The sequence below is a fragment of the Cygnus olor genome, chromosome 1, assembly GCF_009769625.2.
Source record: "Cygnus olor isolate bCygOlo1 chromosome 1, bCygOlo1.pri.v2, whole genome shotgun sequence".
NCBI lineage: Eukaryota > Metazoa > Chordata > Aves > Anseriformes > Anatidae > Cygnus > Cygnus olor.
In genome coordinates, this window is record NC_049169.1 from 163274354 (window position 1) to 163302309 (window position 27956).

The window sequence follows — 27956 nt, forward strand, 5'->3', positions numbered from 1 at the left end:
CTAAAAACACTCAGAAGGGAACAGAAAACGTCTGTTTCAAGGTATTACTTAAGCTATGTACTTAAACATCACCTTCTCAGTATTTAACATTAAAAGTGAAGAAATTAGACCTAAGAAGTTTTCCAACAGCAAGATTATTTTAGCCTGCCTTTTTAATTAAAGGACAAGGGGAAATTACAGATTACAGTTCAACCCCCCCACCACCACCACCATTATATAGTTGTAAGCAATACAACTGCATTTGCTAAGATGACAGCAAAAAAAACCAAACAAAAAAACAATTGTTAGGACCTCTTAAACTACAAGCAACTGCAAGTTACCACCTTCCCCTGCCCTCATCACAGCATTTTAAAAGTGGAATGCAAAGACATTTTTTCCTGTTATTTCTGTATCAAACTTTCTTCTGAAAAAATGCTTTCCTTTGCAATTGTAGTTTAGTTGGCCATACCTAGAAATAGTTAGCTGTCTAGAAATTCATCTTCATAAAATCCAAAGCAGATTCCTTTAAATCTTGGTTTCTATGCAGTGTATCTGGCTGACCAGAAGCTTTACAATTAAAAAAGGGAATATTTGTTAATCGACTTACATTTCTCTTAAACTATACACACAAGTATTTCAACTCCAGCTTTCACAGCCCTTGAACTACAGTACACTCCAGGCTGAAGAGTCAGTTGTATCTGTCTTAGCAGATACATTGCAAGATGTGTCTGTCTTAGCACAGCTAACATGCAAAGCTAGATACAGCAGCAATGTTTTTTTTTCTGAGAAACGCTCAAAATCTCATGGGGACTACCAGAGAATATTTGCAATGTAGGAAAAAACACCTGGTAAAAGTCATCTGAAGAAAAATAATACACCTTCAGTTTATTTCGCAGAAAACACCTATAAAACAATAATTCACTATTTCATTCCAGAAGAAGCTAAAAATCAGGGACAGATATTCCAGCATAAAAATATTTTGGAAAACACAGCTATTTTAGCATTTAATTTTTATTACAAATCACTTCTTTAAGTGCTGCATCTTCTCCTTTCCTTAAGTCTTCTATTTTGTTTGTGTAGTTATTTCCAAAGTAATCAGATCTGATACCTAAAATCTACTTATACACTATACAGAACATGAACCAGAAGAAAGTGCTTGGCACAGGGTCCTTTCCTGAGGGGACAGGCATGGATATTTTCACTCTTTAAGCCTTTAAAGGAGAAAAAAAAGCAAACAAACAAACAAAAAGAACCACCTCACTCTCTGCTTACACTATTCTTTTGCCTGCAAACAGTAATTTTCTATGACCTACCAAACTTTGCTGGGCTGGATAAACATTTTGCTTCATTTAATAGAACGGTTTGGATTGGAAAGGACCTTAAAGACCATCTAGCTTCAACCCCCCTGCCCTGGGCAGGGACACCTCCCACCAGACCAGGTTGTTCAGAGCCCCATCCAGCCTGGCCTTGAACACCTCCAGGGATGGGGCATCCACAGCTTCTCTGGGCAGCCTGTGCCAGTGCCACCCTCAGAGTAAGGAATTTCTTCCTTTCCATCTAATCTAAATCTCCCCTCTTTCAGTTTAAATCCATTACTCCAGTCAATGCATAGGTGATGCATTGACTGACTTGTAGAAGAGGGGTAATATAGGCAAGTTGTTAAGATACACTAAATTTTAAAAAGGGCACAGGAAAAAGATATCATGTGTTGACGTCTAATGCCACGTGTATACTATTTGCAGAAGATTAGAACGATGTTTTCTGATAATGTAGATAAAGTAGCACATGCCAGCTCTATTCACATTGATAGGTTAACATACACAAACATCACTCAGTAATTCTGGTAACTAATTTTCTGCACATTCTTCCAGAAGTTGTAAATTTCCATTTTAAAAAACGCGATTTACAGAAGTTATGTACATTGTAAAATTGTTGCAACATAATAAATTTCAACAGCACATTACAAGCAGTATAAAAACCTTGTTTAAAAATATCAGCTACTTTCATGCTATTTATAAAATTTCTTTAGTGTAGCATAAAATTATCCAGAAGATGCTGCCACAGACAAAAAAAAAGCATCTAGCTAGCTTGCTTCTTCTGTCCTTTTTTTTATACTTTTATGACCAGCTCATCTTGACACAACCTGACTTTTAGGTAAGCTTTTGAATAAGTTTCAGTAGTAATGGTTCTGCCTGAGACACCGAAGACCAGCATTCTCACCAGCAATTTTCAATTGTAAGTACTTTGATTTGTCCTCCTTTCTAGCCTTTCCCATGATATTACTATTACATTTTTCAGGAAGCTTGGCTCCTCCAGTTTTGACCTCACACTGATCAGTTTATGAGTTCATCCCAATGGTGTTAAAACAAATACAACGCATAGAAACTCCAAAATACTGAATCTTATGATATGCTTTATGTGAAAGCATGGAGATAACCTAACTAGATCATGCAAATTCAACCTTTGCATGCTAAGCCAGTCAACTGGTACACCTCCTCCATGAAAAGCAACACTCTCAGCAGCAGAGGCTTATCTTTGTCACTTTGTAGAAGTTAACACTTCCACACTTGTAGTTTTCTAGAGCAAGTTTCAGACCATGCCGAAAGGTCAACCAAAAATATCCACTTAACTGCAGCTTCTGGTGCTGCAGGGAAGGACTCATCTTAAGATTGCCTCTGCAGTGCGTAACAAGTATTCCAAGACTTCTGCAGTAGATTCAGGACCTCTTCCATACTGGTGCACAGGTATTTATTCCACAGGAATTCTAACACAGTAAATATTATAGGTGGAAAGAACAGCAGGTTAACAAGAAAACTTCCATCATCTTCATCAAGCTTTCAGGAAGCTTCTCCCTTTTTTTTTTTTTTTTATGTTACACATGGTATCTCTATGTACTAAAAAAAATAAAGGTCTTTTACACCTGCCTATTGGTAATGATTTGTAAACCTATTCTTAACTGTTCCATACAAACGAGACGCTATTCATAAGAAATGCAGAATACACAAAAACAATTTCACTAGATCACATAAGGGTTGCGTATTAAGTGCTGGTCTTGTAACCACATCTTGCATCGCCTCTTTCAGTTCTAGGAGTGTAAAGTAGGGCTTCTTCATCTGCAAATAGCAAAGTGTTAATCTTTGGATTTTCTAGGGAAAAAAAATAAAAACAAATGCAATCTTAAAATAGAATTTAATTCTGAACCTGTTGTGAAAATAGTTCATGTTAGAGACAGCTTTTAGTTCAACTTCCCTATCTCTCTTGTTTCTGAATGGCATTATGGTCTAACCAGCACACGCTACAGACTATTGCTTCCTTATTTTTAGAAAAAAAATAAACATAAAACCCATACCATTAACCTATAAATGCCATTCAAGTATTAAGATCAACCCACCCTCATTTAGGTCACTATTGCTTTTAGTTTTGATTGTTTGGTGGCTTTTAATCTATAAATACTCTTAGACAAGAAATACAAGAGCAGAAGAGAGAAATAAATCCTTCCACTAAAGAACTGTTCTTATTTTCTTAGGAGGAAAATAAAAACCCATAACAGCATTTGGAAGAAATCTTTCACAATTTTTAAAAATAAAATAATATTGGGGGGGGTGAAGCAGTGAAGAGGGTGAATGCCTCATCATTGCATTTTAAGTTACTAGCTTTCTTTTAAGTACAGGTTTTCATCTTCTACCAATACAACAGCTTACAGCAAGATGATGCCTTTTTCCCCAAGTTCGTGTTGTAACACCAGCCCAACACAAACTCACGCAGAGCGGACTGACAACTTCCCAGCTACTTAGGAAGCAAGCTACTTGTAGTCCATCATCATCATATGCAATCTCTCCTGAAACACGCAATACTGGCCACAGCCACAGAACTCTAGAAAACTGAAAGTCTCCGAAGATGAAAGTCTTCTAATAAATACCAAACCCTGAAGCGATGAAGATTATAAGGCACTCAGTACATTCTGGTAAAACACCAAAGTCCAGCAACTTCCAACTAACTTTTGCTTTTAATTCTTTGGTATTTCTCTAAAACTAACTGATCAAATTTAATCAGCACTCCCAAGCACACGGAACATAGTATTTTTTCCTCCATCATCCCATCACTTGGCAAGTCTCCGCTATCACATACTGAGATCTAGTGACAGTCATGATAGTGGCGTGGCTTTTTTTGGTTGCCTTTTTTTTTGTCTGCCTGTTGTCATTTTTTAAAACAATACATCTCTGCAGAAAGTTTTCAACAGTAATCAACATGTTTTGAGGTCAAAGGTGTAAAATCTGCATTAGAAGCAGAAAAGCAGAACAGAAGTCCATTGCTGCCATTCCACAGCTGTGTAGAAATACCAAATGTGTCTGCTAAATAAGGATTAGGTACCATGGAAACCCGCAATCTCTGTCGGCAAACTTCTACTAAAAAGAATCTGAAGAGATTTATACTGAACATTGTTGAAAAATATGTTGCAACAGGATGGCTTTTCTGCCAAAGTTAGACACCCATGTATAACTAAGGTGAGCCACAGACACTGAAGACACTTTATAGGCACTTAACTCAGGAAGCTGTTAAATAATTTTAGTCACTTTTGTTTAACTAGAGATCTAGCCTATTGGATTTTCCCAACTATCAAATTATTCCTCAAAGAAACCTATAACCAGCAGGGGAGGCGGTAATTAGAAAAGGTGACCAGGACTTCCTCAAGGGAAAATGCTCACCTCCCCCAGTGGCTACTTTACATATACAATTTTACTTTTTTTCATTGTAATCCAAATTTAAACAATTACACATTAGATAGCATGACATACACATTTGCACTCATTCCCTATGGCTTCTTAGATACCTATGCCTTCCCAACCCCTACATTAATAGCAAATAACCTGCTCATAAAGGACATCAACATACCATGTGTCAGTATCAGAACTCTTTTCTAACAGTAAATATTCTAAAAACTAAACGATTCTTAGTAGTGTTAACACTTCCATTTCTCCCCACTTAGGGGGGTTTCTTCTCTCATACAAAATTATTCTGAGATAATTCTGAATACTGAAATTTTGGTATGATCAAGATATATCTTTCATATTTATTGTAAAATTTCAAGTCAGTTATAGTTTCTAGAAGTTTTTCCTATCACATGATTATAGAAATTAATTGTAAATCTACCAACAAAGAACTGATGTCTCTAACATTAACAAAGCGGACAATTAGGACCAACAGCTTTCAAATCTTTTTTCTGCTAGTGTAAAAATGTTTCTAGAAGAGAAGTTTGTAAAAGCTTACTCTAAAGCCTGTGCACAGTAAGAAATTGTAACTAGTAACTCTAGTTACTAAAAAGATCACCTTGTACCACCTAGCCTTCTGTTTGTCAAATGGTAACTCAAGAACAGCTTGAGGAACTAGTTTAAACTCTATTAAAAAAAATAGTATAAAAAAAAAAGGCTCTCCTCCTTGAACACTTTCTCATTCAAAATGAAAATCTAACTTACAGACCCATTAGTAAAAAACGAAGTATTACTCAGACCAGAGATCAGTCTAAGGAAACGTTCTGTCTCCAGCACAACTATCAGGATATGCACGGAAAGCACAAAAACCTTAGTCACTTATTTGCCATCCATTTTCCTCAAACTTCTCTAACATTTCCAGCTGTTATATTATGGCTGGTAAATGGTACATCTCTGCTTCGTTCATTTAGCATCTGTTATGGATTTGATGTGCATGAATTTACATTCTTGGGTCTGCTAATACTATCAATGATCCTGTGTATTAATAAACTCCATATATTCATTTCTCTTCATGTAGCTTATTTCCTGTGATTTAAACCAAAGTTCGGCCTTTTGGGGGGTGAGTAACAGCTCTACAATTGCTTAGCCTTCATGACCCTGCAAGCACCAGTCACTTCCAACTCCCACCAATCATTTTAGACTGCACTGCTAAGAAGGCTGCCTCCCTTTGCCTGCTGTAGCTCCACTAGGCTCTTCTTGTGAGAATCCCCAAGTGCATACAGTACCCAGCATCTGGGCAGTTTCATACAATGAGCCTTCTTGTTCATTCTCAGTATCTTCCATGGTCATGGCCAATGTTCCGTCAGGATTTGTTGGCAGCTGCCACTAATCAACAGCTCCAGGAATCGCAAATCAAAAGAGACACACCCTGACTTACCAGCAGCTTTATAGAATCTGTTCACAAAGTATATTCTGGTCATTTGACACATACAAAACTTGTAAACTGTAAAATTGTTTTTTTTTTTTTTTTTTTTAAAAAAAAAAGTAAAATTGGGAAATACACAGGGCTTTCACCAACAGCAAATTTAATATTCAACAGCTAGTTCCAGCTTCCATTTTACCTGAAAAATAATCAGTTGATTCAAAAAGCTGGGTATTACTGTAAATGCAATACATGCTTCACTTAAAAGTCAAAGTACAGTAGAACAGCTCACACACAGCTTCCTAACAAGGACAGCGCAGGAGGATGCTAAAAATGGCAAATTCATTTTACAGGGGGAAGATAAGGAAAAAGTAGTTTTTTGTTGTTATTGTTGTTTTGGTTTGTCTTTTTTGGTTTTAAATTTTTTTCTTGGAGAAGTATCGTGGTAACTGCACTGCAGAAGGAGCATAAAATTTCACCTTAAATCCCTGACCAAAGTTAGGCAGAAAAAAAAAAAGACTCCAGTTTATGCCTCTTATATCACAGGTAATTATGTGTCCTTGAAAATTCTGGAGTAGAACTAAGAAAAAAATTAAAATATCTCAACTTTTTTTTTTTTTTTTGGCAACACTGAGGTTTTCTCTCTTCTGCATCTGAAAAAGCTAGCCATGAAGGAACAGTCTCCTACTCAACACCACGAAGTAGCCCCAAAATGAAAATATTAATTAAATAACACACAAATCAAAAAATTATCAAGTTATTAAAAACTAACTCACTCTATTCTTATAAGCAGGTCAATCACGTGTGATTTTCTGAGCATAGCTCCTTTTCCTAGTAACAGGAAAATGGAGTACTCAAGCTCATCAATTTAAGATAGCAGTAAACTAAATGATTAGAGAAAAAAAATAGAGACAGATGTTACAACAGGTTAAAAAACCCATACAGATACATGACATGACCTGAACATACTTTCTATGCATTACATGCAGAAGAATGAGCTCTAATGAAGAAGTCCTCACTTTGATTTGTGGTCTTATCCTTCTCCATCCACTATGGAACACACAGTTTTAATAAAACAAACACAATTCACAACAACCATGACCTTAGGCCCTTTCTTTAAGGAATGCATTTTTATGTCTCAACAGATAGCAGTGAGTTTTCCAACCCTATTGTTAGACAGAGCTAGAGTGTCAACTAAGTGTTTTAAAACAAGTCTACGTAATACTTGGCCCAAAGCACAATTCTCTGGGCCCCTCACTTGTTAGATGATGCACACATCTAGAAGCAGGTACTTTCCAGCAGGTCAAATTTTTAACTGTGAGGTAGCTAAACATCAACAAAACAAAGCATCGTAACAGTCTAGGAGGAAGCTCAACTGTACAGAGGAGAGTAGCAGAAGACCAAACTAGTGCCACCTCTGAACCACAGTAAGTATATAAAAATAGCTGACCCTGAGGCACAGGGAAGGAACACGGAACAATGCTCATCACCAGCTGTAGACCAACACTGCAGGGCTTCAGCAGCCTACTCATTTGTCTGAATTATGCTCTCTCATTCTAGGATTTGGAATAGGTTTTTAAGAGTAAACAGCTTACAATATTATTTTTTCTGATTGCATTTGATGCAAGCCTATGTTGTGACCCCAATGTTAGAACTTTAACTAAGAAAATCTTAATGCTTCAGTAAATTCCCTAAAAATACTTTAGGTACTGTTTCCTTTAAATTCCAAAATGACAGTAGATTCAAAATACCATAATCAACTGCACAACTGGCCTCAATAATACCCAGCATTGTTATTCTAACTGTCTTGTGCTTTATCTAAGGCATCCCTCATGTCACAAAAATGAGAAGTGTTAACCACACTAAGCATTACCAGAGCAATGTTTAAATGCAAGCTTATGTTACTTTGCAAAAAAAAAAAAAAAAAAGTTATTTTTGCAATAAGGAGATAGGATGATGTTTACAGTATCATCTATCATTTCTTCAAGGCTGCTCTACATAATCTTTTCAAATTAAGCAAGGAAAAGCAAAAACAAGTTCATGCTACATATACAGCTTTACCAAGAACTTGATTCTGACCCCTCTTACAGTTAACATTAACAGGTTTAGTGCCAAAATATAAAATATTCTTCAAAGCTAAAATGGACAAATTATGTTTGTGAACTACTACACAGTAGTCAGAGACCAAGATTTCTCCTCTCTTTTTATTCCTGGAAGGCCACGTTTTACAAGAAGTAATATGACAAACCTCTGCCAAGCACCTCCAACAGTAACTGAAGAAAATGAAAAGTGGCGTTACAAACAAACAAAAAAAAAAAGTAACATACAGGATACTGACCGGATTTTGTTGTGTCTACATCAAAGTTTTGAGGCCTGTTTTCTAAATCATCCTGTCCATTCCAAACTCAGCTGAATGAGGCACAGTCAGGGACAAGGTTGTGGGGGGTGGCTCAGTACCTAATTGGAGTTGGATTCAATGATCATCATGGGTCCTTTCCAACTCAGGATATCCTATGATGTTTTGGTTACAGAGCGACTGAAAAGTAAGTTAGACTGTTCCTGTTTTAGGCTAATCTTAGCCTATGATAATGGAAATGATGCTGAAGTGGAATAAACAGTTAAATGTTAAAGTGGAAATATACTTTCCACTTTCATTATAAGTCTCAAAGCCATAAGGCATCCACATCCTGACATCTGTGAGCCCTGGCTGTGCAAGTCAGAAATGACTTCAGCACAAAACAGAAGAAGTTAGTCATTTTCATTAAAAACACAGCTGGCAAAGGGGGTGCTCATTTTATTAAAATATGCTAGCTGTTACAGTACTTGTCCAGGAAGTGGGAGACCTAAGCCTGAGGCAGCTCAAACCCACAGTCTTGGCTGTACAATAGCTCAGCTTCAGTAGGAAGCGTTGGCAGTGCCTCTCCAAGCTAACAAATTGCCATTTTTTTTCATTCTTTTTTGCCCATCTCCTCTTCAGATTACTTTTCTTCTCAGCGTGAAATCAATTTGCCCACTGTGGGTATGCTGGTATGTGCCCATTTCATCATTCCCCTTTCCAAAGCAGCTTAAGCACCTGAAGTCTAGGAGGAGGTTTGGAGACTATGCAACTCAACACCACGATCAAATCTACAACAGAAAACTAGGGATTAGTTCCCAAGAAGTTAGGAATAACAATACATACTACCAGTTGTACTGATGATACTTCCAGTTGCACTGATGATACTTGATGGTACTTCCTCGTTTTGTTAACATTGTCATTGGGAATAATGTTTCAAATATAGCCTAGAATTAGGCATTTCTCCTAAGTGCCTCATTTTCACCCCACCTGGAAGACTTCTACTAAAATTTTGCATTAACACAGCACTTTCTAAGTACTAGGTTTCTGATGCTCTCCTAACGTACTTCCTACCTCATTTTTCATGCAAAGAAGCTGACAGAGTGCTTCAAGTTCCTCTTTTTTAAAGTTGCATGATCTGAACAGATCAAGCTTGGCCACATTACAGGTGTCTTCTGCTGACAACCGTGTTATTTGAAAGCATTTTCTTCCTGTTACCGAACTTCTGCCTTTTATTACTATTTAACAGAGCTACAAGACTTACTAGATGTGTCAGGTACACGACAGCCTGAAGATTTCCTTTTACCTTCCACAGCTTAATGTCACATCTTAGGGCAGTCACATCCTTCTTTTAAGAACCTAAACCCCCCCACAGCTTTCACAAGCCAACAGCTTGCTGCACCGGAACAGACAATGATATTTCCATCCTTTCCTCCCTGCCTATCTCTTGCTCAGGCTTAACCCTAAATTTATGCCTAAAAATACTTTTGGAGCAAGACATGAGTGGAACAACCCAGGTACATTTTACCAGCGTACATTACTCATTTTGCTCAGTACGGTAATACCGGTGCCCTATATAACTAATCCAATTTGTACATGGGGCTGATAAAAACCCACCTTACTTCCCCTTGCGTCCCCACCAAAGAGACAGGAAGCTACCCACATGCCACAACCTGCGCCCACACAAAGCAGCAGCAAGCTATTGTAGCTGCAGCCGCTCCTGCTCTATCAGTGAGACGGGGCTTCTTCCTCTGAATCAGGCACAGAGCTGGGTATTAAAGCTGTGGTCCTCTAAAAAGGGATCCAAAACCAGCACACTAAGTCAGAGCATCCTGCTTAATGGGTATAATACTTTGTCTCCTTGTAAATATCTGGTACCTCATCTCCTTGACTTGAGAGGAGCACACAGAGTTTTGAGGTTTAGTTCCTTGTTTCATATGGAACAGAAAGTATTCAAAAACATAACTGAAAAGTGAAAAAATGTAAAACGTACTACTTTTTAAACATTCACTGCATCACTACTGTATCTGAAAACACACTTAAGCATTAATAAATTTTCATCTTCATTTGTGACAAGATTCCTCAAAAAATAGAGGAAGTTTATAAAAACATTACGCTATTCTTTCAAGAAAATGCATACACTTTAATAGACAAATTTGTCACAGGTGAAAATGTTACAGAAATGTTCAAAATTTTAAGTTTTTATTATTAAATCATAAAAGTGTCTGAGGTGCAAAGACAGCCCATTCTTTAAAAGTGTAATCCACCTCGTTTCAGTAGATCCTCATTAGTCCTTCTAAACTATTAAAAGGTCCACGCTAGGAGCTTCAAGTACAAAAATAAGGTGCACTGAAAAAACTTTATCTTCAATGAATATGAGGTTTGTATCCCTGGAAGTGCCAGTTTAACTGTCATAGGCAAGCAACAGCAAAGCTTATCACTTAATGCATCTTTACTCAATATTCTTCAGTACCATAAATTGAATCTCTGAAGTGCAGCATCTTATCTCCAGTTCTGACTTCACCATCAGATCTGTGGAAAGCAACAGAAATCTCCCTAATGTAAGCTAGCTTGATCTGTTCAGTAATACCAATTACATAAGAGTGCTCCAAAGACAATAAATATGTTGGATATAGGCTAGAGTTCTCATTTCAAAGATGCAGAATAATCAGTTTGGTTTTTATTTATTTGCCAGTCACTACTTAGTCCCATGAAAAGAAAGGAAGGAGAAAATTTCCTTTGTGCACATTTCTCCTGTAGACTGACTTTCATGTTTATGTAAGACCTAAAAAGACCATTTGACTTTGATTAAGGTTCAACCAGATAACATTGTGAGAGTAAAGAGTCAGTGACAATGGAGTTAAGATGTACTGTTTATGTGGCAAGGTTTTGGTAGCGGGAAGGTGCAGGGGTGGTTTCTCTAAGAGACTGGGAGCTGCCCCCCTCTCTCTCATGTCAGAGGGGGGCCAGTTCCAACCAGCTCCAAAAGGGACACACCACTGCCAAAAGCAGCCCCTGGAGAGGCCCCTGGTGGAGCAGGCTGTCCCCCTGCAGCCCATGAGTCCCACATGGAGCAGATCTCCACACTGCAGCCTGTGGAGGAGCCCCCGGTGGAGCAGGTGGATGTGGCCTGGAGGAGGCTGCGGCCCATGGAGAGCCCCCGCAGGAGCAGGCCCCGGGCTGGAGCTGCAGCCCGTGGAGAGGAGCCCACGCAGGAGCAGGGGGCCTGGGGGGAGCTGCCGCCCACCCGGGGGGGACCTGTGCTGGAGCAGTTTGCTCCTGGGGGATGGATGGACCCTGTGGTACAGAGCCATGTGGGAGCAGTTCTTGAAGGGCTTGTCTCCTACAGGAGGGACCCCACACTGGAGCAGGAGAAGAGAAGGAAGAGGAGGAAGGAAAGGCAGTGACAAAGCACTATGGGCTGACTGCAGCCCCCATGCCCCTGTGCCACTTGGGGCTGGTAAAATAGCTAGAAGAGTTAATATTGAAGTTGAGCCTAGGAAGAAGGGGGGTAGAGGGAATGTAGTTTTAGTTTTCTCTTTATTTCTCACTGCTCTACTTGTATTAATTGGCAATAAATTAGTCTTCCCCAAATCAAGTTTGCTCACCAGTTACTGTCACAGGCAAAACAATCTCCCCATCCTTATCTCAATCCATGAGGTATCTCATCCTATTTTCCTATATTTCCCATCACCCTGCCTTGCCAAGGAGGGGGGGGGTAAGAGAGCAGCATGGTGGGCAGCTGGCAGCCAGCCAAGGTCAACCCACCACAGAAGAGATGCAGAATATTAAGCGTTATCTGAGATAATTTTAAAACTATTCGCAATGTGTAGCACTATGTAGGGGAATTAACTGGAATTAAGTATTTATAGTAGCAACTTTCATTTCTTCATCCTGTTCCTAAAAAGCACGCACAACTTCACACTTATATAAGATTCGCACACCTATAAAAAAAATCAGTTTCTTTAACCCTGTATAGTGCCATACAATAGCAGTCTGAGGTCTTGGGAGTCTGGCATCACACATCACTCACAATCCACAGCAGCATTCCCAAACCCCACATGCTCCAGTGGCACTGGCAAGTCCAGTGACAGCTAAACTGACATCCATGTGGACAGCTGCTTCTGGCTCTACCTACCTAGCCATTTTACCACTCACCTATATAGACCTGACCTCCCATATAAATCAAAGATTGCTGGCTACCTGATCCCAGAAAAACAACCTTAAAGCTTTAATCAGGAAACATCTGGGGGGAGTTATAATTTTTAAGCAGTTCAGAATACAAATTCTGCAGTTTTCGATGGGTTTTATGCACCTAGATCACTCGTGGATTTGAAGTCTTCCCTCATGACTCAATTACCTGGAAAACCACATTTCACAGAAAAAAAAAAAGCAATTGCAAGCTTTAGGACTTAGTCGCTCCCTCAGTTTTACGCACTGCAGAAAACAGGTGCCTTTCTTTTGCTTTGCTTCAGTAGAGATTCACAAAGCATCATTCGAGTCATCTTTTTCTGCAAAGAAGTTGGACTATGAGCAAACATTTCAGACAGCAAGACAGCAATGCACAAATTGAAGTCAGATGACACAGAGCAAGAAGTTAAAAAGAATCAGGAAAGTGATCACTGAAGAATTTTTAATTATAGTTTTCCTAGAGTTTATGCCTCACTCCGCTTGTCTAATAACGAGCAGAACAGGGGAAGAAAACAAGCAAACAAAAAAAAGACAGCAAGGAGAAAGGAAAACAACTGAACTGATTACGCCTGAATTGAAGTTTTATTGAAGTTTTAAGTCCTTTACCAACAGAATTGCAGTATGTAAGTGACTAAGAAGGGGAAAAAAAAAGGAAGTAAAGCAAGACAACAAAGATTGGCTGATTTATTTCTGATGTCATATTCCTGCAGGAAAGCATGACAAGTTCTTACCCATCAATTAGTTGTCTTTTTGCCCTATAAAGGGAGGACAAAAAAGGAGGGGCAGAGAGCAATACAAGTCACACACGCCTGCGGCAGATAGTTACGTAATGCTGATTTACTGCCCACTCTTAGTTTACAACACTTACTTTGCTGCAATTCCAAACAGCAGCTTTTTAACAGTTGCATCGTTTGAACATTTTTTAAATGCTTTTTAAATAAAATACAGATGCAAAAGAAAGAATAGGATGCAGAATGAAGCATTAGTAGTGTTTGTCACAAAAAAATAAGAAAAAACGAGGGCTAAATTTATGATCAGATATTTTATCTCGTAAAAAGTGCTAAAAGTGGCTTGTTGTGCAAAAGCTTAAAATTCAAGTGCCCATAATTCTTAAAGCCTTTTAACTTGTTTAAAGGAGCCACAAACAAGAAGAGATAGCAGTGAGATAGCTCCTTCAACTTCACTGAAGTCCTACTGTCACTGCTATGAACAGAAACGTAAGCCAATAATTGTAACTATTTAGAAGACAACTTGCACTGAATAGAGGAAAAAAAAAAAAGATCAGTTAGAAGTAAAGGCAGAACTGAAAAAAAAAAAAGGAGTTCTTGCTATTACTCATGAAGGCAAAAAGTAAAGGACAGAGTGAACATATCAGAACTGGTCAGATTTCATAAGCTTAGCACTAGGGAGTGGTACACGCACAAAACCAATGCAGTATTAGCCACGTTAAGTAGTATTTCACTTCTATATTTTGTCCTCAAGGATTAGGACATGACCGTAAAAGCTGCAATAATCTACTGCCTACTACCTATAACAGACATTACACAAGCAAATACCTCATAACACGATCGCAATAGTCAGGTGCTAATTAAGTACATCTGCAATTGCAGATGGTTCCTTCCATTCCCTGACCCAACACAGTAAGTAAGTATTACAAAAATCTCAATGTCTGGCAGTCAGATATAATGGAGAGAAGATGAAACAACATGGTCTTACCTATGGGATAGCAATTAGGAAGGTATTTTAAACTCCAGAGTACATCAGAGATTAAAATTGCACTTTCATTATGACCTACAATAAATTCAATGGAACTTAACGTGCTGTAATTGCAAAGGCTTCAGAGACACTTCTCTAACAAAACCTCAGTGACATAAATTGGCCACATAATTTAACATACGTGGGGAACAGAATGGGCTAACACTTACTGTCTAACATTAAGATTAGCCCTTTCAGAAGACCACACCAAGAAGCATTTATGCAAAGCTAGGCATCAGCATCACAGCTGGAAGTTCCAGATATAACTTAAAATACTAGAGGCAAATTATTTCTTTGTTCCATCCTCCCGTGTTCTATTCTACTCCTTTGAGTAACAGAACTATTTTTTTTTAAAAAACTTAAAACATACCCAGGTTATTTGAGACCTTAAGGAGGATACAGCGTTTGAACACTGCTAAAAAAAAAAAAAAAGTCTCTGCCAGCATTCTCATTCTCCTTCGCAAAAAAAAAAAAAAGGAAGGAATGACTTCAGGACTTCTGCTGACTTTAGCTAAATTATGGTCATGTGGTGCAGGAAGGGAAGCACTGACCCACAAAGCGCTTTGGGACCCGCTGCCCTACGGAAGGCACACGTCACTCCTCAGAAGTCACAGACTGCTGTGTCTGCTCGTCAGCTCTATGACAGTCCCAGCGTACCATCATCCAAGAGCATATAGAAACCTCCCACACTGCTTGCCGATCTCTCAACAGAAATATGCCAGACCTATAACAAGGTATTTGCTGCTACGTTTTTGTACGTCACGACTTAGGAACCTGAATATAGGTATTAGCACTTATTTCTACTTTAAAATGTAAAGCGAGCTTATCGCTTGGAACCCAGAGGCAACGTTTATATCTAGAGAAACGTGTAAAGAAGCCTCGGACATACAATGTATGCACAAGTAGATGTGATGACTTCTGTCGACATTGTTTTCGATGTTCAAGATGTAGTAAAGAAAAAAGAAAAAACAAAAACAAAAAAACAAGGCCAGTAAGGTAAATCCAGCACTCAGGTGAAAGATCATAGAAGAAACAGGAATTATGAGCAACAGCAGAGATTTCAGACTTTCACAGTATAAGTTATGTACATACCGAAGTCATAAAGCAGAAGGAACTGAGGGATTACATTGAAACTTTTGAGGACACTGGCTGTGCTCACATCCTCTTTTTCGACCAACAACCTTTTATATTGAGCGCAATTGATATTAAACAAGGCTGGTACAGAATCACAGGGTTCTAGACAGGTATAACCGGCAACAAAACCCACAGACGGGTACAACCGACCATAAAGCAGTAACTGCAAAAAATAATAATAATAAAAATAATAAAAATAAAGCAGACAGTGCCAGCAGCTCAGGCAGGCGGCAAACCCTTATGGAGTATAATGCCTGAAGGTCACCCGCCTGCGATCCACAGCCCCCTGCCTCCAAACGAGAGACGGCCGAGAAAATAAGGGTGAAAAAAATTAATTAATTAATTTAAAAATAAAATATAAAGGGTGGGGAAAGGGCTCGCCCCCCTCCCCGCCGGGGACAAGGCGCTCACCACTCGGTATCGGCTGGCGGGCTGGTGGTGCTCCATGCTGGCCGCTCCTCCGACCCCACCGGCCCGGCCCGGCCCTTCCTTTCCTTTCCTTTCCCTTCCCTTCCCGTGCCGGTCCTCCCCCGTCCCTGTCCCCGTCCCTTCCCCTTCCCTTCCCCGCCCCACCGGAGCCGCCGCCACCGCCCCGGCACAGCGCAGCCCTGCCCCCTCCGCCCCCTCCGCCCCCTCCAGGGGCGGAACCCTCGGAGCCGCGGCCCCGCCCCGCCTCCGTGACGGAGCGCAGCGAACAGCCCCGCCCGCGCATGCGCGAAGCTGCGACCGCTGAGGGAGCGGTTGAGCGGGGAGGGGGGGGGCTGGGCGGCTCTGTTGGGTTGTGGCCGCCCCAAAACGCGGCCAGGCTCGTACAGGGCAGTGTGTGGCCCCTCCAGGCAGCTAGGGCGCCGCCTGGGGGTGTCTTAGTTGGCGTTTCCCTGTGTGCTAAGTCGTTGGGCTGGTGTGCCCTCAGTTCAAAACACTCTGACAAGATGGGGGCAAACTGCCGCCATTTCCTTCCCTCTTTCCCCTTAAATGTCTCCTAAACCCCATAAATGTCTCCTAAAGCCCTTAAACGTCTCCTAAAACCTATAAATGTTTCCTGAAACCCATAAAGCGTCTCCATGCCCGCGTGCTTTATGACCTGGCCAGGCAGAAGCAGCAAAAAACACGGTCGCCCACAGTGGGGCCGGGATGACTCACACCGGGGCTCTCGCACGCTGGGCTAGGCGGCTGCGGTGTGGGGCGATCTGGAAAATGCTGAGAGCACAGCTCCCTGCTGCGCACACAAAGTACGGGGCATGGCTGGCCCAAGAGGTGAACGCTCTCCAGAAAGCGGTTTCTTGCCATCGCTGGTGTGGCAGAGCTTTATCCCATCCAGGTGGTCGCCTTTCGCCAGGCCACTGGTTTACTTGGAGGCTGCCCGGAGCTGCGGGGCGAGAGCTTTCATGCAGGCAGCCTGAAGAAAGACTTGAGGGAGCTGAGTTTTAAGTCCCAGTGTGTAGGAGGGCAGAGAGGTGGAGGGAGAGCTCCGTGGCTTGTCTCCAGTCGGGTGTGGGAGTAAAGCTGTGCTGGATTATGAGGCAGGAGGGGGGTGGATATATGACGCCTTGTGACCTCCTGAAGCCAGCCTCTGCCTGGCCCAGCACTCAGCAAAGGGACCCCAACAGGCCCCAGTTGGGATGTTGGGGGACTTCTGTCTTGCTTCTTGCATTTCTTATTGTTTCTTGTAGAACTTTGTTGCGTGTGTAAAGCCCTGCCGATTTGGAAACAAAGTTGGCAAAGACATATGTATTACAAACAGATTAATGTCATTATTTTCCTAGCAGAATTTCCTCCTTTTTCCTCTCTCCCTCTGTACATAATGAAAGTTTCTATGTTTAATTATTCTGTCTTAAAAGGAACAATTATTATTAAAGGTCATGTTGAGTTTAGAAATAGCATGTACAGAGTCCTGTACTGTGCTTCTGTTACCAGATAGAAGGAAAATCTCTTAATTGTATTACCAGATTCCATGGGAAATGGAATTTAGATCAGTCATGTAATAATAGGTTTAACTTCATGTCTTCTATACTGCTCAAAACAAATTTCCCAAAAGTAAACCCTTTCTGAAGTGTGCATGGCACATTTTGAAAATGTCACCTGGCCTCTTTTTTTTTTTTTTTTTTTTTTTTTTATGTACCTCTCAGCTCTGTGGAATGCACTGTCCTAGAAACTAAAACTTGGGCATTAGTTAATAGCTTCCAAATACCATTCACTCTGTAAATGTTAGAGTACAATTCAGAAAGCATTTATTAAGATGCAACTTTGACGTTTGAACTTCTACAGATTGCTTGTCTTTTAAAAGAAGAAACAACTGTAGGCAAGATCTAGAAGATCTTTAATTGTGAAATTTAAAAATATTCTGTAGAAGCTTGGGAAAAGCACCCTAGAGGTAGCAGTGGATTCAGAAGGTTTGTGCGGGAAGAGTTTCATACTTAGGGACAAATTTTGGATGAATGATGCAAATTAGAAGATACACAGAGACCCAGCTTCTTTTTCTTTAGTAATATTATCAAAGTGTTTATGGGACTACCCTCAAAATAGACATTGTAACTAATTTAGGCTTTGAATATGTCCATCTTTCAGGTCTTGTTCTTTATGGAACATTGTAGATCTCTTTTTTATCTCTAAATAACTGAGTAGGTGGCTGTGTTGCTGCACTGATAGAAAGCTAAAAAAGGAAGGTCATGCATTTCTGTCAGATCTTTGTATTTTCAAAATAGTGCTATCTCTGTATTTTAATTTAACTGTCTGGTTCCAGAGGTTTTGACTATGACATAGTATTAAGTCACAGTAATCATAGTACAGGGCAAAGTAATCAGCAAGCACTAAGACATATAAGTATATATTGAATATATTTAAATATATGTAAGTATATATTGAATGTAAGACGTTAACTTCAGAACTATTAGGGTTTTATTACTTTGATGAACAAGTCATGTTGACTAAAACACTTGAATAATGTTAGTTTTTATATTTACATTTTCAGCTTGATCTTCTTAAACCTTAAGGGCCTACAGAGACAGTAACGCTTATCACTGCTTTCTGGATCATGTAGTAAATTGTTTACTGTAAAAGAGCTGTGTTTATGGAACATGTTCACCATGTAAAGAAAATGGTGTCAAAATGACATTTAAAAAAAATACATTGCTTCAGATTTGTTTCAGGAAATAACCTATTTGCGTTTAGTCAGCAAGTTTGCAACAGTTTAAACTTTGCTCTACTATGCAAATGAGCCTACAAAGGAATCTTCTTGGTAGTAACAACTATTGCAAGCTCAATTCTGTGAAAAGTTGACTTAAAGGATGTGATCTGAATTCAGACAAGTCTGAACTTAATCACACAAAGGCAAGCAGTACAAGACTTAACAACTTTAAACTTGTTTTTCACTCATTGTTCTATCAGTGGTCATCAAATACAGAAGTGCTATATTTAACTTTACACTTCTTCACCTGCATAAGTCAATTTGAATTTTTATAGTTTCTGCTGGAACATACACATTAAGAAAGTAGATATCAAAACTAGGTTAATGTTATCTTAATAAACATACATAAAACCAATGCTGCATGTTTATATCACTCTACAATTTTACACTATTTTAAGTAAATATTATGCTTACTGTGCTATTTTTTTTCCTGTAATATATATAAAATTTAGAATAAAAGCTGTACCTTGATATTCAAAAACTGAAGAGAAAAAAACATCAGATTTTGTGGCTTCATTTTGCATCTTGAACAGTGGTTTTCAAACCTGTAATGCAAATAATGTCGGGGGAAATAAATAGATTTTTCCAAATATAAATCTAATAAATTAATGTACCTGATTTACTCATGGACTGATCTGAAACCAGGGTGCAAATTTACTGACTGTATTTATTTTCTCCACTTCTTTCAACCTCTGATTATAAACTATTTTGTTTCAATTCTAAGTTCTTGGTTATGCATACAGTTTCTGATCTCTGTGGATTTAGATACTTTAAGCAGGAAGTTGGCTTAAAGAAGCCACTGGGACTTAATTTCTTAGAAAGGAACAGCAGGAGGCTGGTTTGGCTTTCTCCATCTTTTCTTCTTCTTTCCTAGGGAACACAGGCAATGCCAGAGCCATCACTAACAGGAACACGCATCTACTTTTAAGATTTTTTAGATGAATACGCATTTTCAATTACATTGTTGTCATCTTTGTTGAGTGTTTACACACACGTATATAGTCTTGTAAACCTGGTCCTTGGTTATGTCCAAATACCATGCAGATATATCTGAACCAGCCTAAACTGTAATTACTGCAATACAGAGCTTAGGGTGGAAAACATCTCAAATATTTGCCTTGGTCTAGGACGAATTTTGCAGTCTGCGCTGATCTTTCTATTGCCACAGCTATTTCCTGTTAGTCACAGAGACAGTTTAAAACTAGTTCAGGTATATACTGACAAGCTTGTCACAGCTAGGCAAATAATACTTTGTCTAAATTTGTAGTGTGGTCAGATCCTTATGTCTCTGTTGTCTCCCAGACAATTAACACTAACTGCCACAAGCATGGATAAAAGAGGAAACCAAAGAAGTGAAGGAAAATGATCAGCCAAATAGACATAGCTGTGCTTCAGACAGATTCAGGAAGCCAATGCTCACAGTGGCGTTGATTTAGCTTCTCCAGTATATCTTGGTGTTTGGGGGCAAAAAAAAAAAAAAAAAAAAAAAAAAAAAAGGCATAGCAAGCTGCCACAGAGCTATGTTTTCATAGCCAATTTTGTGGAGTAATCTGCAAAGCCAGAGGAAATTGGACTCAGTCCATAAAGCCTTTAGGCTGCTGCAGCATGTGCTCGTCTCTGAGAAGTTCTTCTTAAAAGCTGTATTTTTATGTAATGTGATACAAACTGGATGTTGCTGTGAAGAACGAATGCAAGAACTGACGGAGTTTGACACAGGTGGCAGAGGGGGTTCTAGCAGTGAGCAAGAAGCATCTGCTTCCACCTCATCGGAGAGGTATGTGTGCTTCAAGAGAAGAATCACAGGAGGGAACACTTGCCTGCATGCAAGTTTGACTTCTTTTAGCTTTAAAACCAGTTATCTGTGTAAAATCTATGTGTTTATAACTTTTTTTAAACACCTTGTAATTAATTATAATCGTTTAAATATTTGTGGGCAACAAACACTGGTGGTGAGCACTACCTGAGAAAATACATCGCTGAATTAAATACATTTTTTAAAAATGTGTGTGCTATATTTTTTTCAGTGTTTCTCCAGGACAGGTATGATGTTAAAACCCTAGTCTTGGCAATACCCAACGTGTTATGTTATGGAAATAAACAACGTTTAAAAAAAGAAAAAAAGAAAAAGAAAAAATCCCCATATGGCCTCAGAGTTTCCGTTTAACAAACAGAGCTGAATGGAATGTGCTCTGTCAGGCAGAGCGAATAAAACTGATGACAGTAAAGTAGAAATACAGAATACAGAATGTAAATATATGCCAAATTATGAAGTCATGTGATAAATATGTGAGAAAATATCTCCTGTTACAAAACAATGAATGAAAAAAAACACCAAACCCTTGGTCTGATGGGAAAAATGGAGGAAATGGTAGAAAATACAGATGGCAATATGCTTTGTGCATTGACAGTCAATACAGATGGATACCGCAAGAAGAAATCTTTTGCTCTTATGAAGTCCTATTTGGACAAGGTATTTCTGCTATCTTGGCAATACTTGTATTTTTTTTGTTCTTGCAATTAGGTATGATTAAGTAGAAAACAATTCTAGTGTGTATTACTTAGGAAAGAGATTATTCAAATATTTTTTCACCCATTAATCTGAAAGTTACTTTTCTAAAAGTTGTTCTCTGTCTTCTTGGAATGAAGTGAATGCTGTCTGTGTGTTAAAACACCTCGAATTAAATTACATGAGAACAAGTGTGCAATAAATCTAAGTGGTAAAGGCCTGGATGCTATCTGAAAATCATTTTGTTATACAACTAGAAGTGGAGAGGCCAAGGAATAGATACACAAGTAACTCCACGCTCTTGTAGTTCCAATGTTGCTTTGAAATATTAACTGCAATGTGTGGTCTCTGTCCCACAGGAACAGAGGGAAGCTGAATACATATTCAGAGTGAGTTACTGCTAGGTCAGTAAGTTTAATGCATTGGCATTTCTCCTAACACTTATAACACAATATAAAAATCTTCTTGAAAAATCTATGAACTGAAAAATTTCTTTTCATTATCAAAATGATACTGATGATTCAAATTAGATGTCCTGTGACATGCTGTCCTGCACACTACAGATAATGGTTTTGTTCTAGATAACACTCATTTTGGTCATCTTTATATATGTTTCACATACGGCTTTTAAGCAGACTTTATGCCCAAATTGATTTTCTTCTATATAAAATAAAGCTCTGCATAAATTATAAACCTCTCGGATTAGGAAGCACCATTTTCTTCTGTTTGTAATACAATTGCATTAAAAATATACAATGCTGCACAAATATACAATGGCTTCATATAATGCTAGCTTAACTTCCTTTGTAAGTGAGAATATAAACAAAAATATATCATTACCTATCATTACTACCATATCATAAACCAAATCTATTCAGTTGCAACACTAATAATAAATTCTGCCTGAGGCCGCATGCTTTGAGTTTTCTGTTGATAGGCCATAAGCATTCTATATCGGGCAAAGCCCTTCAAATGGCATTTAGAGGATTTCTGACATACATAGTTTTGCCTATTAATTAGGTTCATGTGCTTAGATGGGAGTTGAAGCTGAGTATGGCTGAATACTTCAATAGGCAACATGTTAAACATGGACAAAAGCGTTCTTTTTCACTGGACTAGCAGGTTAACAGTCAAAAAACATGTGTTACACTGCCAGAATGCACTGTACTATTTTGGCTAAATAGTGGCAGTCACCCAAAGTTTATACAGACACACCTCGGGAACTGGTAATACCCAAACACATAGTGACATCTGTAATTAAAATTGCTCAAGTCTTTTCCATAGTTATGTTTTCAAAAGCAGGTAGCTTTCTGGAAAAAAATGCTTAATGCACTCAGTCTTGAGTGGAAGTGTCCTTCAACATCTGCACTGACTCAGGACTGCAGTGACAGAAAGTAAAACTGAATTTTGAGAAATCATCTCCACTGACAATTTCCACTGAAGCTAGCTTTTATTCAGTTGTGTGGTGCACGTATGACACTTCAGGCATGGCATTTCAGCACTCACATTAGCTTTGAGGCAAAAATACAGTGCTACGCTTGAGTGTTTAAATGCTGCCGAGTTTCAGTCAGGGCTTGATCCTGCACAGGGTTACGTGAGTTCAGCTAAACTAAAGGAAGAACATTTAGGTTGAAATATTGTCAGCTGTTTTGCCCAGATTTATTCCACTACAGAGATGTTAGTTCACCTAAATGTAGATGTTTCTGTTACAGATGTCTGCATCTGATCTAGATACCTGGGCATTTTTTATACTCAGTGGAGGAAAACAGGCAATTTCAGCATACAATTCTTCTTCATTCGAAGATAAATGCCTAAAATCAGTCAGATCAGATCAGGCTGTTGCTAAGTGTCTGTTTCTCTTCCGTGAGTACAAAAGCAGCCACTGATGAATAGGTTGGCTGTAGATGTTGACACAATAGACACATGGAGTTTGGTAAAATTAGTCTTACCTTAGTGATCATGTGTCAAGGTCAGAGCACGTTGGCTACCAGTACTCAGTGAGGATATGTAGGACCATGTAGTTCCTTTGTGCCTCTTGCCAAAGTTATACGTGTTGAATTGAGCAGTACATTGCTAAATTGGCCAAAACAGAATCTTAATTTACAAAGCTTAATAGTAATATGAGGATAAATCGTATAGACCTCTATGGTACTAGACAATTCTTGGCCATCAGAAGGGACAGCCTGGGTCCCATACCTGCCAACAAAACCTAAAGGTCCCAGACAACTACAGTTACATTGAGGTAAATAAGTAGTCCATCCTTGAAGGGCTTGCTCTTTGCTGATTTTCTTTATTCACAAGTAGTGAACTTAGCTGAGGACCAAGGCATTGTTCTTGAAAAAGGAGTGTCAGCTCTGCCCACTTTGTCAAGGACAAATGCCACATAAAGCAGATACTGAAACCTGACTGCTCTGTGTGTTGCAGAACAGAATCAGAATTGTGGAATCACAGGATGGCTGAGGTTGGAAGGGACTTCTTGAGATTACTGAGTCTAACCCCCCTGCTCATGGAGGGTCAGCTAGAGAATATTGCCTGGGACCATGTCCTGTCAAGTTTTGAGAATCTCAACAGGTGTAAACTCCACAAAAATTCTTGGCAATCTGTTACAGTATTTGAACATCCTCACAATAAAAAGAGTGCATTTCAGGACAGCAGACTTCAACCTCTTCAGAGATCTGCTTGGAAGAATCCCGTGGGATCCCAGAAGAACTGGTTGATATTCAGGGATCATCTCCTCCAAGCTCAAGAAAGGCCTATCTTGACAAGCTGGAGATTAAACAAAGGCAGCAGGAGGCCTGCATGGAGGAACAAGGAGCTCCTAACTGAATTCAGATATAAAAAGGAAGTGCACAAGATGTGGAAGCAGGGGAAAGTAATTACAGGGTGTATACTTGATGAGGGTGTGTTTCTTAGAAAAATAGAAGAAGCTACTTCACATCAGTGTTGAGTCTCATTTTGTTGTTGTTGTTGATTAGATCTCAGTTGATTAGATCTTAATACATCTTAATGGCACTTTGCTTTAGTTTCTAGGGTTCATTCAATCTGCTCCTGCAGCCTTTGAAGGCTTTGAAGTCTTCCTTTAAATGCATTAGTTCTAAGCAGATATAATAGAGGTAATCCTGTGTATTTCTGGCTGGAAAAGTGATGAATAAGCCACTTAAGAGATAATTTTGTTCATCAAGGCATAAGGGGGAGAAAATGAAATGGGAAAAGGATATTCAAAAGGTTAATTCTAGGCATAGGAAACTAGTCTGCTGTCCTTCTGGAACTGTGTCTACATGCCAGCTATATTCTCTTGGAAGTAAAAACTTCTGGGTATCAACCACCATGCTAGTTCTGCAATGTGGCCACAGCAGAAAAGAAAACCAGGTGCCCATCTCAGGCAGGAGAATGAATGACTGATGATCACAGTCACAAAATATTCTAGCAAATAGGTGTACAGTTTAATAATTAGATAAAATAAGAGTTAAGTGAGCTTATTTCATTGTGTTCTGGAATATTGTGCAGTGACATCTTCCAGAAATGCCAGATCATGTGCTGATAATACTCTTATTAAGCTGTTTGCATTGACAAATGTAATAAGAAACAAGATGCTGGGAGATGAAAATGGGAGACCACGTAAAATCTGCAGACATTGTTAAGTCTCAGAAAGAAGAGAAGGTATCAAAGAGCAAGGAAACAGGAGAAAAATTGTTTGCAAGACACTTTGAAAACCTAGAAACTAGCAGATGTGAGAAACCATACTGCCTAGGACATTGGCTGATACTTTGAGAGAGTTTGACTGTAACTAAGAAATAGTCCTTTGCTCTCTATACTTACGGATCTAAGATTGCTTTCCTAAGCCCCGTTTTCCCTGACCATGTCCCAGCTCTTCTTCAAGGACAGACCCTGGGCATACATCATAACAAATTTCCCAGCCTTTGGTATATACCATACCAATGAAGCCCATAATTTTGGCTGAATGAGAGCCACAGTGTTTTCCATCTTTTTTTTTTTTTTCCTGATATATATAACTAGAGAAGTGAATCTACATGTAGCAGGTAGAGCAAAAAGCCAGCAAGTACTGTAGGAATATGACTGGAATTCAGGTGTCAACAAGCAACAAAGAATGTTGTTTAACTCAGCGCACCAATGTCTACTTAGAAGAACATACTGGTCTGTACTGTTTCTACTCTGAGGCAAATGTTCCAGTCATGAAAGAAGTAGAATATTTCTTGGGCTTATTTGGACAACATCAAAGTTATGAGTGATTGAAAAGCTGGTTCCAACCGTGTAAGGTACCAGTTGTTCTGACGTATGAACTCTCACAGAGGTAAAGAGTGTGTAGATAAGACCATGGTATTTGCATTTCAAAACAGTTTTGCCAAGCCTGTGCTTTTCAGGAAGATTTGTAGAAACAAAAAATATATCATAGCACTATCAGAAATGGAGAAAGAAAATGTTAATAATTCACTCTCCTTGAAGATCAAGGAATGCATCAATGCATCGTCAAGATTCAAAACAGATTTAGGACAGTACATGTGGGTCTGAGCTGTTCAAAGGGAGGCAACTGTTACAGGGGGAGCTGGACAGCCCTCCAGACTTCACCCGTACAGCTCAGGGCATACAGTGCTCCCGTTACTAGTAACAGGCTACAGGCTCTGTGTTAAGCTGACAACACAGGCATTAGGACATGTCAGGATTCATCTGGGCTGGTCTTGGCCTTCCTAGAGCTTGTTTTTCATCTGTTTAGCTGTAGCAACTGTTATCTGACATACAGCTGTTACTCAGTTTGTTTCATCCTTTGCTTAGCTTTGTACAACTGGGTGGTGTAAGACGTATTGTAACTTACACTTTTATGTGTTATAGAAATTCCCAGGATGTAGTTTTTCTTTCTGTAATGAACTATGACACTAGAATAAAAATGCAGTGTACAGAAGTACAGACACAGGAAGATAACTGGGCCTTGAAAGTGCAGACACAGGATGATAACAGAGGTCCCTGTGTCATAAACAACTTAGCAGTAGTCATTTACTGTCTGCTAAAGGAATGCAACCTTGGGAGCTGGGTAAAACAGTTTGGGGGGTAACAAAAAGAACATGGAACAGGTATCTGATATATGTAAAAAATACCATGCATAGTATATTTGGATATAATATGGAATAGTGAACCAATAAATAAGGAGCAAGTGGATTGTGTTAGCTAGTATATAATAACGACACAAGGCAGACCCAGGAGCGAGGAGGAAGAAACCATCAACACCTTCATCATATTTCCAGAAAAAAAAAAAAAAAAAAAAGGAGAAAGAACCCCTCAACATCACACCTTTCCAGTGAAGGGTGAGATGTCGATGACTCACCATGATGCCTTCACACCACGACTGAAGCCATCAGCCTGAGGAGGTGGTCTCTGAGTCACCAGAGTGTCAACAGAAGGGTGAGCATGATACCAGAGAAAGAGAAAGGAACAATTGCTAGGAAGTTTGGGTATTCTGGTTTTAGGTGTATCATGGGACGAGCTGTAATAATTGGATAATTTGAAATATAATTGTTAGTATCATTGTACCTGGACTAATAATAAGTCTTTGATTAGACTGTCAAGACTTTAATTAGACTAGCAGTAAATTCCCAGTTCTGCATAAAATGTGTGTGACCCACATAAACTGCACAAGTTGCAGTGCACCAAATTGGCAGGAGCAACCTGAGATGTAATTTAAATGCAACAAATTAGTAACAAGTTTATAGAGAATGTGGGCAACCTAGATTCTTAAAATTGAGTGCAACTGTCTACTGTATTAATTTGATATCCACTGACTGTAATGGGAATTTGAGCATCCAGCTCATATGTAGACAACTACGTTTAGTTATCATTTAAGTACCTCACATTAAAACTGATCTCAATGTAATTCTGTTACCATCAGATTGTAGAAACTATAGCCATCTCCTAGCAAAAAAGACATGAGAGCAGAGGGAAAACTATCAATCTGTAAACAAGTCATTGCTACTAGTTATCTAGATTTGTATAGTCAGTCCTTTGATCTTGACTTTTTAAGTTTGCCATGCAGCTCATCAGAATTCACCTAAATTCAGCTAGTAGGTCTAGCCGTAGCCTGCGTGCCTTCAAAATGCTACAGAATGTGTGTTTTGATGTTCTTATTGCATAACTGAAAAGATCCCAGCTGAGTGCTAGAAAGATTTGTTTTTCTCCTACCAAGGGATTAGCAATGGATGGGCGCTAAATGAAAAGGATAGAATCACAGAATCGTGTTGGTAAGGACACATGGAGGTCAGGTAGTCCAACTCTGTGCTAGGACCAGACCCAGTTAGATCAGGTTACTCAGGGTTTGCCTAGTCAAATTTTGGATATCTCCAAATATAGAGAAACTATTTAAGCTGGAGTCCACATCTATGCCATTCTCTCTGTTGGCTGTAAGAAGTGTTTCTTTGCTAACTTTAGACAAAACTTGGTGAACGGTTGAAAAATTCAATGTGTAATCATGCTAGCACTATCGAATGTGCCATGTGTTGTTGATCAGTGTCAGAGAGAGGATGCCAGTCTTTTTTTTTTCTCTTTTTTGTCTGACTCAGTGTAGCTATTTAAATGCTTTTAAGCAACATCAGTTTTCTTCCTCGTTCAGCAGGTTTTGGAGGTACAGTGATAATTCTGACCAAGCATCCAGACAGGGGAAATCTCACTTGAGTACTTTTTAGAAAAAGTAGCCAATGGACACAAAAGTTTGGAATCCTACCAAAGCATGA

General features: G+C 39.2%; 1 protein-coding gene across 4 annotated transcripts in view; it reads right to left on the reverse strand.

Annotated features, from left to right (window-relative positions):
* The window catches only part of NDFIP2 (Nedd4 family interacting protein 2), a 58193-nt gene extending 42086 nt beyond the window's left edge, over window positions 1–16107 (reverse strand). For 2 of the 4 annotated variants that reach the window (XM_040539112.1, XM_040539106.1), the window contains exon 1: window positions 15938–16105. In XM_040539112.1, coding sequence (XP_040395046.1) covers window positions 15938–15973 — 36 coding nt within the window. In that variant the 5' untranslated portion in view covers window positions 15974–16105. Of the gene's footprint in view, window positions 1–15937 lie in introns of all 4 variants that reach the window. The other 2 variants (XM_040539127.1, XM_040539119.1) reach the window with 2 other exon arrangements.
* Window positions 16108–27956: the final 11849 nt, after the last annotated feature.